General features: G+C 35.4%; 1 protein-coding gene across 11 annotated transcripts in view; it reads right to left on the bottom strand.

Moving 5' to 3' along the window:
* Positions 1-12,374, bottom strand: part of VPS13B (vacuolar protein sorting 13 homolog B (yeast)) — a 484,692-nt gene that overhangs the window by 398,735 nt on the left and 73,583 nt on the right. For 8 of the 11 annotated variants that reach the window (XM_010577053.1, XM_010577052.1, XM_010577051.1 and 5 more), the window contains 6 exons: positions 11,813-11,908; positions 11,345-11,467; positions 9,696-9,833; positions 8,233-8,320; positions 2,641-2,832; positions 1,865-2,034 (listed from right to left, as the gene is read on the bottom strand). In XM_010577053.1, the coding sequence (XP_010575355.1) occupies positions 1,865-2,034; positions 2,641-2,832; positions 8,233-8,320; positions 9,696-9,833; positions 11,345-11,467; positions 11,813-11,908 (807 nt within the window). Of the gene's footprint in view, positions 1-1,864; positions 2,035-2,640; positions 2,833-7,394; positions 7,539-8,232; positions 8,321-9,695; positions 9,834-11,344; positions 11,468-11,812; positions 11,909-12,374 lie in introns of those variants that run through there. The other 3 variants (XM_010577060.1, XM_010577061.1, XM_010577057.1) reach the window with 3 other exon arrangements.

The following is a 12,374-nucleotide window of genomic DNA, read 5'->3' on the forward strand; positions in this document are numbered from 1 at the left end:
AAAAAAAAAACAAAAAAAAAAAAAAAAAAAAAAAACAAAAAAACCCCCCCCCCCCCCCCCCCCCCCCCCAAAGTTCACTTGAACTCAACTTGTTTGCCTCAAACCTACAATAAATATGGGGCTGTTCTCCCATCATACAAATATCATCTGCCCATGCCCATAAGGTGAAAAGCACCACAATCCATTGGGCTATTCTGGGCTGAAAGGAAATAATGCTTCCCATTAGCCACCTGGCAATGTCCCATTTTCTAATATTAGAAGCTTCTGAATGTATCCTAATACATCATGAGATAACAGATTTGTCAACAGTTCACTCACTCCAGCCAGCTTAACTGAAAAGATAAGCAATCTAAATTTAAGAAAAAGATACACACTCCTAAGCACACTCACTGAATAAATGGCACATGCTTGAAATTTTATATATGTTGCAGCTTAGAGACTAGGGATCCAAGTCAAGTATTAATACATATGTTATTGTGTGTATTTCACTTCAGCAATGAAAATGCTTATACAAGCACACTATAAGAAATGCCATAAATTAAGACTTTCTGTCCTCTTGCGCATACACATACAATCTTAAATCACATAAACATGCTGTAAGTAAGCATATTCTACAAGAAAATACAGCAGGTATCTATTACGTTATCAAGATAATTTAACGTCACTGTGCCTTCCATCATGTAATACTACTCAAATCCATCTCTGGGGGGTAAAAAAAAAAAAAAAAAAAACAAACCAAAAAACCCCAAACACACAACTCAAAACCACAAAAACTTTTTCAAATGGTTTTCACCTTTCTTGCACATAAATGCTTCACAAATACTTACAAGGTTACTTTCACAACACCTTCAGAATATACAACTTCATCTCCATTTTAGACCAGAAATTATAATTGAAAAAAAAAAAAAAAAAGCCCGATACTAAAATAATTCATTAATTCTGGAAGCCCATTTGAATGCCAATGTCTGAATGTCTAGCATAGCAAAGTACTTGACAAATAAAAGCCTAACTCTCATTGCTTTAACTGGAAACACAGATACTGAGAACTTCTGCAAAACATCCCACTAAAAAAGCTCATCCTCAAGTACAGGGAACTTGTATTTAGTGTCCACTTGTGAAAAACCCACTGGAAGTTTTTAATATCACATAAAATTTCCTAGAAATTGAAGTCAATTAAGAATTGATTTTTTTCTTTCCCTCTTCTTCCCTTATCCATAAAATCCCTTCCAACCACTGCTTCAAGAGGTAAACCTACTGCAAGTCTTCACTGCAAAACAGTGATTCATCCCTACAGTACCTCGTCTTTGTGCACTGAGGAAGAAGTCCTATAGGAATATTAAACCAGTACAGGATTCTTTAGCTGGAGGTATACTACATATATCCAGAAGATAAAACAAGTTAAGGCTGTTAGGAAATTTCATTTCTGGCTGAGTTAGTCACTCAGCAGTTAGATGTTCAGTAACAGCCAAAGTCCTGCTGGCAACCTGGCTGGAACTAGTACACACAGAGCTGGCTGTTAACATCTATGAAGTCTCTACTGAGCCTATGTATTCAAAGATTTCAGACTTGACCTAGTTTGGGAAGACCCGCATGGCAAAGTGACAACAGATACTCTTCTGATGGAAAGATTTCCATGAAAGATTTCAAGTGGGAGCTAATTCTTTTTCATCTGCTTGATGCTTTAAAAAATCTTTTTTCTTCCAAATTCTTTTTTCCTACCAGTACATCACACCATCATGGGCACCAAACTGATTTGGAACTCATCAATACATCTGGCACATGGAATAACAGCTCAGTGAGAAAATTTCTATGAAATAGCACGTGCTGATATAAAAAAATTGAATAAATATCTGTGCATACATACCTTCTCACCCATGATTATGGGCATCAAGTGGTCTAGTAAATTGAATTCTGCCACAGGGATTATAATTGTACACTTAAGAACAGTGAACGTTGTAAGTCGAGTGGGAATGTATTCCTCCAATGATGCTACTTCTTCCGAGCTTGGCGTAATTCTATTTCCATCCACAATATCTACAATAAGTCAAGATTACATATGTTGGACTAAAATATATAAAATGTCTCCTACAGCTGCTGTTTCAGAAATGGTTAGGGACTAACAAAAAAATGGAAAGCTTCCCCCCCTTTCATAGTTAATTTTATTCCACACTGGTTCTACCTAAGGCTAAATGCAATCGTAACTGGATTTTCCTTACTTTGAAAGCTGTACAGCTCTTTGTCAGAAACTTATCTTAACAGTTTACCATGGCTTGTTTCCATACATTTTTATCCTGTATAACTATTATTTCAAACTAATAAATACATACCAGTAGGGATACTTTCTTCTGTAAGACTCCAAAATCAAGCTCAAATTCTCAATGAAATAAGCTCTCCTTACTCAACAAGAGGCTTGTGATTGAAACAAATGGCCTCCAAAGCATCTGAAATTATCTCAGAGACATATCCAATACTGATGGGGATATCACGATCAATTTTATCTTTATTTTAAATTTTGCTCTTTGGTGTCATAAAATCCCCTGACAGATTTGGAGTTTAACTATTTGGAAGTTGCACCTTCAAGAACACTGAATTCGGTCTGGTTTAATTCTGTGTATTCGCATATATGCAATAGGAGCAAACCTGGCTTAGTTCTGCTGTATGGCTCATATTCATGTTCCAGAGCACAAACTATCATTTTCATTATCCGGTGTACTGCACTGCTATCCAATCGAAGATTGAGTGGGCCCACAATTAGGCTTTTTGTAGACATCTCCTGAACATTTCCAAAATCTTCACTCTTTACTGAAGAAAGGTCTTGCTGATTCCCAGAAACTACAAGAAGTATTATAAATAACAACAAATTACACCAAACAATTGGACATAAATTTTTTTATCAGCTATTTTTGTTTCAAATCCTGTGATCACAGACTTATAAACATACAGAAAATATAACAATACAAACTGAACACATAAATATACCGTGACTGGTTTAACATGTTTAAACTAACATTATTCCTGTTTAATGCAGAGCAAACAGGGCAAGATTATGCCTTGCCTCCAAGCACAGCACAACTTAGGAACCTTTCCATTAACTTTGTATCTCTCAAGCTTGGGACTCTGAAGGTGTCCAAACTTCTGTGGCCACTTAACCCCAGGTGCCAGTGCTGTTCAAAAATTTCTACAGTTTATCACAAAGATATCCATCCCAAACAATCAAGGAAAAGGTGTCCTGCAACGAAACTACAGATATGGGCCCTTGAAATGCTGGCTGCTGGTACATGGGCTATAACAGCAGTGAGAATCATACTCACTTGTATTGTCATAAACCAGACTGACAACTGAAGATAAACCCTTCCTTCCACTCACTGATGAAGTAAAGCATGGGCAGCGAGAACGAATATTTCTTTAATCATGCCTCAGACCATTTTTAGAAGATAAAAGGGTGGTTTAGTGTCGGCATCCAAAAGATCTATAACCTTGTGCTCAGAATCACAGCCAGTGTACCAATTAAAGTTGAGTTACCATTTTTCTGATATAGATGTAGGGTAATGATGTAGACTGAAATCACACATTCACTGCATACAGGCTACTCATCAGCTATCACACAGCATGACTATATTTCTCTAAACTTACTTCATGGAAATTCTTCAGTTAAATTATGCAAATTTCAGAAGTTTAAGTTTTCCTGACACATATGACTTGTAAAAAAATACTCTCACCCCTCTAACATATTTAGTTTGCAGAATTTCACTCAGATTTTTTTTTTCTAATAAATCATCACTTTGACAGTGTCTTCATTGCTTTGACACAAGCCGTAAAAATTGTCTTGCTAAGCATTACACAAATGAACAGTCTGACAAAATAAACATCAAGATTAAATGGATTCTGAGACTGTTTAACCTATAAAAATGAAGGAGTTCTGAGATAAAATTGTAGGATGACAGTTTAATTCATTGAGTGAATGTGGATAGCACATACTCCTTAGATAGCACATTACTTCATAATCCACCTGGTCAAAGCTGTGACAAATAGGAAAGCCAGGAAATGCACAGCCATTGCCACCAATTTCACCTTGATTTCCATAATTTAACACGTCTGCAATTGCAGAGCTGTCCATTTGATATGTTCTCCTTATACTCATGATCAAGTCGTGCCGCAGAAACCAAAGGGTGCGTAAGCAGTGGACTGACGTGTTCCATGATGATCCTTCTCAACAGTAATATTTTTCAAGTGATTGCCAAGCTCTTATCGAATGTGGACCTTGTACACCTACTCAATGCAAGATACATCCCATCCCTTCCCCTCTTCACCCATCTGCCTGGAAGCAAATCAACCTATTTCCTTGCATAAATCTAATAACCTCCTGCCTTTCTGTTACAGTAACGAACTAAACACACCTGTAGAGAACTATGACCCAAAACCACAGGAAAATCTGACAATTCCAAATTCTCATTATACCATCTCCCTCACTGACACTATCTTTCCGTACTAACGTAAGTGGCAAGACAAGCTCAGCTCAGCTCATCAGACTGGGCAGTGGGAGCTGCAGCTGCTGCAGACAGTTGACATACCCACTTTGTCCAAGAGATGTAGGATCTTTCAACTTCTGAGTAGCTGAGGCTTTGTGGTTAAGCAGCATGGCACGGTGTGCTTCACAACTTCAAGGCAAATCTTACTTTTAAACCAACTGGAAGAAAGCATGTTTTATTTCTGGTTGCCCAAGAGGAACCTAGTCATTTTTTACCCTCCAGGGGAACACTCCCTTTTCCCTCCCTCCTTTACTGTACTCATTTAAAACAGTCTTTTTAATGAGGGAAGTGAGCTTGCGGAAAAGGAAGGAAGGATAAGGGTTTTTTCCCTTATGTTTAAATCATGCTTTGTAAAATGTTCTTGCTTCTAAGCACTGATGAGGAGACAGGCCCTCAAATAAACCAGGACTATGCCAAATTTGACACAGAGCTGGCCTAATGCTCTGCAGGCCTTTACAGGCCTATACACTCTGCAGAAGAATTAACTTTGTCCCTAAAAGCCCAGCAGAAGTTGATGGTGAGAGCATTTATAGCCTCTGCTTCCTTTGGTGTTTTGTTTACCATTTTTGAGAAGAAAAAGAAAGAAAAAAGGATGGAAAGATACTGCCTTATAAAACCTATTCAAATCTTCAGATGAAACTCAAGTTACAACCTTTTTAATAAATACTGAAAAAGACTTTTTTTAAAAAAGACAGCATGCAACCTGTTGTGATGGTATGCTTTATTTAACATGCAATTAACACACATTTTCGTCCTTCCAGTTCTACATAGTATCCAGTTCAGATGAACACTATCAAGAAGTGTAAAAAAACCCCATAACCTCACATAAAAAATATTAAGGCCAAAAGCCTTTAGAAGTAATAACAGTCTACCTTTTCAAAAAGAAAAAAAAAAGACCCACTTGTATATATTGTATGTATACGAATAACACTGAAGTGACAGAATTTATACAAACCACTTTCTGGAATAGTTCCATTTAATTCAGTGCAAAGAGAATGTAATATAAAACCTATTGGTTCTACAGAAGGAGGTGATCACAGGTTACTTTTGAAACTTTGCAGATGCATAAAGGAAAATAATTTCTGATCACCAAGTATTCAGCTTTCCACAAGCCATATGTCTAATTCTAACTGACAAAAAAATCATCTTAAAATGAGAGTGCTGCATAATAAACTTGCCACCAAAATAGATAGGTACACATTATAAACAAAACATAACTTCAAAAGTACACCCCATTAGGTCTGTAGGTCATGCAAATCAGTGATCAGGGAACTGATAGACTGCACAATGCTTCAGGGAAATTACTGTTTTGTATTGAAAGCAAAAAATAGAAAAATGAAGTTGGAAGGACAGGACAGGCAGAATTTCAAAATAAAACTACTGTGCAAGACTATCTATCTTGTTTTCATTCAAAATACTAGAAGTGATTAATGCACTTCTATAAGTGACGGATGAAACTCCTGAGGTTAATGTTATCCAGGAGGCACTTGTGGTTTAATCAGTAATCATATGCTTCAGGAAAGGTTAAAGGTGCAAAGAATGTGTCAAACCAAAATTGCCTTGACAGATAAAAATCTTACAATCACAGTAACTGCCTCCTATAACTTAAGTTGGGTTAGGTTTTTTTAGGAGAAGGTGGTGTGCACTGATTGTAGCTAAAAACAGTCAGTATCAAAAACAGAAATAGTAAAATGTGTTTATATGGAAGTATTTGTGTAAAAGTTTACCACACATTAAAAATGTAGCAAGATTTATATTGTTTTCAAAATCTTGAGGTATTTATACCTTCATTTTAAAGAAATAAGTTACACCTATTTGTTCATGTTCTATTTAATAATTACAGTTGACTCACAATACGGAAAAATTAGCTAGAAAATAACTAGCAGAAAATGTCACATTTGCTTTTCTGAGGAAAAAAACTATTTGAAAATTTAAGGGTTTAAGGTCTTGATTCTAGAGCTATAACAACCATTTAAAGCACTAATTTAAAGTGATTTAATTACTCCATTCTTTTATGTAGTCTGGTAGCTGAAATTAGAGGAGTAATACTGAAGTAAAAGCACACAGCAAGGTTTGATAGGAAGCCAAGATACATTTTGTGGGGGGTTTTCCTAGTGACTGGTGCAGAAAATAAAAGCCAAGGCCCTGAGAAAGCAAATTGAAAGAAACAGAAGAGAAGCTGAGGAGGGGAAAAGGTAGTCAGAAAATACCAGTAGCCTGGCCTTAAGGAGAAAAAAAAAGTGTTTCCAAGTTCAGCAATTTGTGAAAAGAGTTACAGTCAGAAAAAGATATGTCATTACATTAGTTGTACCTTCAGAGAAACAAGACAAAATACTCCACAAAATCAATTTTCCCTCATAATCAAATAGCCTGTGCATATTCAAATTTCTCTACCAAAATTTAAAAAGGAGATAAGGCTCACCCTACGTCTTCAACTTCTGTACATAAAAGTTCCGTGTGCAAATAAACAGTTATTTCTTTATTAAAACCAGAAGTAGATTGCAGCAGAAGCTTGACTTAATGTACATTTTCTCAGCTTCACATCACACGGGAAAGAGAAGAAAGCCTCAGGGCCAGGAAAGAATTGTTAAATTACCTAGCGTATCCCTCTACTAGCGAAGGCAATAGCATCATTTATTTCTTTTAACAAGCTTTGCATGATCCATCCTCTAACCAGACTGGAAGTTTTTCTTTCCTTCTCCTTTTATACTTCACGTCCAACAAGTCCAGAAAACAAAAACATTAGGAATTGAGACTTCTCTCACATAGAGACAAAAACGCACAAAAAAAACCCAGATGGGTTGGACTAGGTAGCAAGGACAGATAAACATTTGGTCACAAAATAGCAAGAAGTTCCTAAAAGATGCCCACAGAAGTAGTGTTCATGATAATAAACACACAGGTGGGGAAGAAAGCATTATTTAGGCAATAAAACTGCAGAGCAGCAGCTATAGATGACAATCGTCCCGGGGGGGATGAGAATCACATTACAATTCATGATAGGAATACCTGTATAAAAATACATACATATTACTTGCTGATACATTAACTCCTTTTTCCTGGCTTTTATAACAGTCACAAAAGTAGATATACTTACTGCATTGAATCCACTGTATTGTCTCAGATTTAGAAAAGAATTGATAGGAATCTCAAAAATTACTTAGAATTAGCCAATATCTATGTGTGCATGGTTTAGGCTAACAATTGCTCACAAAATTTTTCAGATACGTATATTTAAAGATTAACTCTCCACACTATCTCTCATCCTTGCATTTTTCTTCATAGGAGAAAACGCCAGTCCTTTTCATCTTCTGCACCAAGTATACGATCAACTTTATTCTTCAACCAGGGTTTCTCGAAATATTTCCCCCCCCCCAAAGTCAATAATGACAACTTGGAAAAAAAAAAAAAAAACATCATACTTTATGAACTTCACCACTGCTACAAGAGAATTATTTTCAGTTTAGCAACTGACTATATCATTGTGATTACTCATGCAGGAAAACAAAACCAGGAAGAACACCAAAAATCAACAGCTAACCAAAACAGCTAACCTCAAACACATCAGTGAAGATGAAACTATTTTAACAATGAACCTCGTGGTAAATCTAAGGTAAGTTAGAGGACAGTTGGTCAATGACCAGATGGGCATGAAAAGTCTTTGTTTCTATTATTTAACAGGGTAAACAAAGAAAAAAGGTACCTTTGCCATTGGTGCTTTCCATTGTGTACAAGTAATCCATGTAGAAAGCCCCAAACCTCTGCATTCCAGCTATCTCTGTGTACGTCTCCTACCAACAAAGCAAAGCAAAGAAAACGTTGTATAAGGAAAGAATCTTGAGATTACCAACTGATAAGTTGGTATGAGAGAGATATATTCATGTTTGGATTTGTGCATCAACACACAGAAAGGCTTATCAAAACAAAGGACAGAGGTTATCCCAAAGAATTCACCTTTCTGATAGGTAATGTAACTTCTATTTGAGGCCACACAAAGGCACATCCATAATTCCAGTGGACATGCTGACTAATTCATCAATAACATCTAGTTAATTAGTACCTTTAATGGTGTAAGTATTCTTCACTTGACCTCTTGCATCCAACAGATCTACCTAATTAAATACACTGAAAACTGAAGCTCATTCATTCTGGATTTTTTTATTTAAGGAATATTATGGCTTTATCTTTAAACAGTAAGAAACTTAAGACTTTATGCCATCATTGGGATTTATACATAATATAATCTATTATTACACAGCAAGTTTGCTTTCCCTTTTGCCAAAAAAATGGCAAGTCACAAAAATATCGAAGACAGGCGAAGGAAAAAGTAAAGCTTAAAACTAAAACACGCTATGGAAAATGTTTGAATATGTATAAGTACTTGTGATTTAACTAATTAATTTCTTCTTTTTTTTTTATGGCATTCTTCAGGGTTACTCTTCTTCATCAGTAGTACTAAAAAGGTGAAAACAGTAAAATTTAAAATAAATCAGTTATATTCAAATTTGTAAATGGTTTACCTGTACAATAACACAGAGCATAGATCTCCACCTATGAACACACCTGGAAGGGACCACCTTGGTGATCACATCCAGTCTTTAATAATTGCAGACAATCAGGGAATAAAGTTTTACTGCACAATTTACAACAGAGACTATTGGTGACTGAAAATTTGTCTCTATCAAAGGCAGAATTAGCAAGACTTCCTCTAAGTAGACAAATACAGCACAAGGACAGTAAAATCAACATTGCCCAAGACCTGGTTTCCAAGAGAGCACTTCCTAGTTTGAAGACCATGAACTACTTACTGTTTTGGTTTAAAGAAGTATGAGCTGGTAAAGCTTGACCTTTTGCTAGCATTCTCTCTTATCTCTGTTTTTCTCCGCAGGTGTTCTGTAGTTAGTGCTTTTAGAAACTATGGCATTGATTCAGCTTTTAGGGCAGGAGGGAAGTTTGAGGTTTCTGTTGGACATGTTTTTGTTATTTTATTTTTTTTTAAACACAAACAGGTTTACCTTTTTTTGGCCATCTGCAAAGTAAGATTCAGTTAAACATGACAAAGTAATGAAAATCAGTCCTCTAATAGTGCACAGATCGAAATAGTCATTAGAAATCCACTAGAGAGCATTAGAAATTTTTTTTCCAAGAAAAATGTAATTCTCTGACCTTATGATGTGCTGCATCCAATATAAATTCTGCACGAATACTATTATTTTCTGGACTTCTGTAATCAAATAGTGAATTGGTAAGGTACGTCATCCCTTTTGCACTCAAATTTTCTCCACAATTAAAGAAGTAGGCCTCCTTCATGAGGTAATAGAAAATAAGACAGAGGAAAAAAAAAAACACAGTCACATTAACAGAGCAGTTTCAATTGTCATAACACACTAATGACATGGTAGCATCCCTCAAGAGTACATTTCATTATGAATGAAGACAATTAAAATAACTTCATTCAAATAATTCTGAAGTTCCTGTCCAGTCCCTCCCCATTTTCAAATTAATTAGAATGGCCTGAGCTAGTGAATATTATACAACCCATGACACAGAACATCCTAGTTTCAGTTTAACAGAAAATAACCTCAGATCATTGTTACTCCAAATTCTTCCCCAACCTCTGAACTATACACAATCTTGTCACTACATACTCCATTTCTCTGACTGACCAATGCCTTTCAGATGCTTTATCTATCCTCTTCATGATAAACAGTTATTTCAATGTATGACCTGCTTGCTACCTTATCACTCTTCTTCATTCATCTAGATTTTCACATGTCTTCTCCATATCCCAAACCCTCTATCCTTCTGAAATCAACACAACTTTTCCATGAGGAATTATTCTTCCAAAAAGGTTATTTATATGAGATTGACTTTTTTTCCAACCATCTATTCTCAATCACATACAACAAAGCTGGAATGTTTATAAAAGGCACAGTCCCAAATATAGCAGTACAGAAAGAGAACAGGTGAGGCAGTATCAACATCACCACCATTCTCACAAAAACAGAGATTTTCTTAAAATTCATGCCCTAGAGGGTGGCAGAAAAATGAAAAAGGTCAAAAACCCAAATGTCCCTTATCAACTAACCTACAGGAAACTCATTTGCTCACCCACCCATCCCAGTATTAAAGACTTCACAGAGCACTAACATCAAGTTAACAGGTCTGTTGTTGGCTGCATTATTTGTTTTTAGTTAAACACAGATAATAGTTGCTGTTCTCCAGTACTTTAGGGCACTATTCTATCTATAGCTCAACCAAAAATCCTCATTATTGAATTTAGAAATTCATGCACCACTTCATTAAATACTTTAAGAGTGGTTCATATCAATACCTGATTGTCTTAAGCAACTGAAGCTTTGCTTCTATTTAAAACATAGAAATTAATACTGTTTTACTCCTTCACTTGATACTGCTTTCAACCTTAATGAAAAATGAAGCAAAACACTCATTCAATATTTGAGCCATACTTCTATCATCTTTAATGTACAGTGTTCCCATTTCTTCACTTCCAATCTTCTGTTGATTTAAGTACTTTCAAAGGTTTTCAACTGTGTTTTAATTTGTTATGCAATGTCAAAGTATGCACAGATACATAATGATGGGGGGGTAGCGTTTTTCAGCTTCTCACTCTTAGACATTTGTCTTTCCAACTGTAAGGAACAGACACTGAGCTCTATATTCCAGTGGCACATCCAAAAAACTTAAGTCACAGCTGATAACAACAGCCTTTCCAACTCTTGCTATCAAATATTTTAATAAAGCATACCAGAATTGCTTATTCAGCAAGTCAACTGATATTTCAATATACTCACTTCATCACTCCTATTCATGTTCTCTTCAAAGTCTTTAATTCCCATAATTCCTTTAAGGCACATAGCTTGACAACCAACAAAACCTATCTGGCAATCAAAGAAAAGTTCACCTTTCATAAGGACCTAGTGAGGAAAAAAAGAAAAAGTTATTTTGAAGAATTCTACTCCATGAGAAATAGAAAAGATGGAGAAAAGTGAACCAAAATACGTGTAGGTTTATATAGTACGACTTTAATAAGTAGCAGTTAATCAAACAGGACACTTAGAAGGAAGGGATTAATTTAGTGTCTGATCACTATAGCACTAGAAGTTTAGAGAATTTCTATCTACGTGATTATTACAATAAACACATCCAATATAGCAGAACATTAAAAAATCAGTAATGAAATAATTTCAAAATATTTTATTGGTAACTATGTACTACATTATTTATAATGAATCAAAAAAATCCTGTCAATAGAAAATTACCTCAACTGTGGTTCCTTCTTGTTCCCAGCATATAACTTCTTTGGATTTTACTTTCTGAGGGCTGTAATAACTACTTTCAGCTTGCATTTCAGTGAGCTATGAAACAATAGGATAAACACCTTATCTAAGTCAATATTAGTATTAAAAAGCAGTAACGTCATTAATATACAGAACTGATTAAGACAAACTATGGGCCAAAATTTATTAACAAGCAGGAAACAGGTGCAGTTAAACAGCTGTAATGCATTATCCATATTAGAACTTCTCATACTCAACTTCTGGTTGAAGTATGGCATAACAGAAAGTTTTAAATACACTACAGTATTTTTAGTTTGCTTATCTAAAGAGAAAATATGAGAAAAGATGAAACAGGTACACAGCTGCATTATTAACACAGTATCAAATTAGCTTATAAATTGCTGTAAAAATCCATAAATACATTATTTATTCTCCCCAGCAAATAATTAAACAGCATGATAATATTAAGGAAACACTTTGATTACAACCATACTCATTTTTGTTTCTTGTCATGGCAATTGAGACAAACATGCATTTATATTTC

The sequence above is a fragment of the Haliaeetus leucocephalus genome, unplaced genomic scaffold, assembly GCF_000737465.1.
Source record: "Haliaeetus leucocephalus isolate CR32 unplaced genomic scaffold, Haliaeetus_leucocephalus-4.0 Scaffold555, whole genome shotgun sequence".
Classification (NCBI taxonomy): domain Eukaryota; kingdom Metazoa; phylum Chordata; class Aves; order Accipitriformes; family Accipitridae; genus Haliaeetus; species Haliaeetus leucocephalus.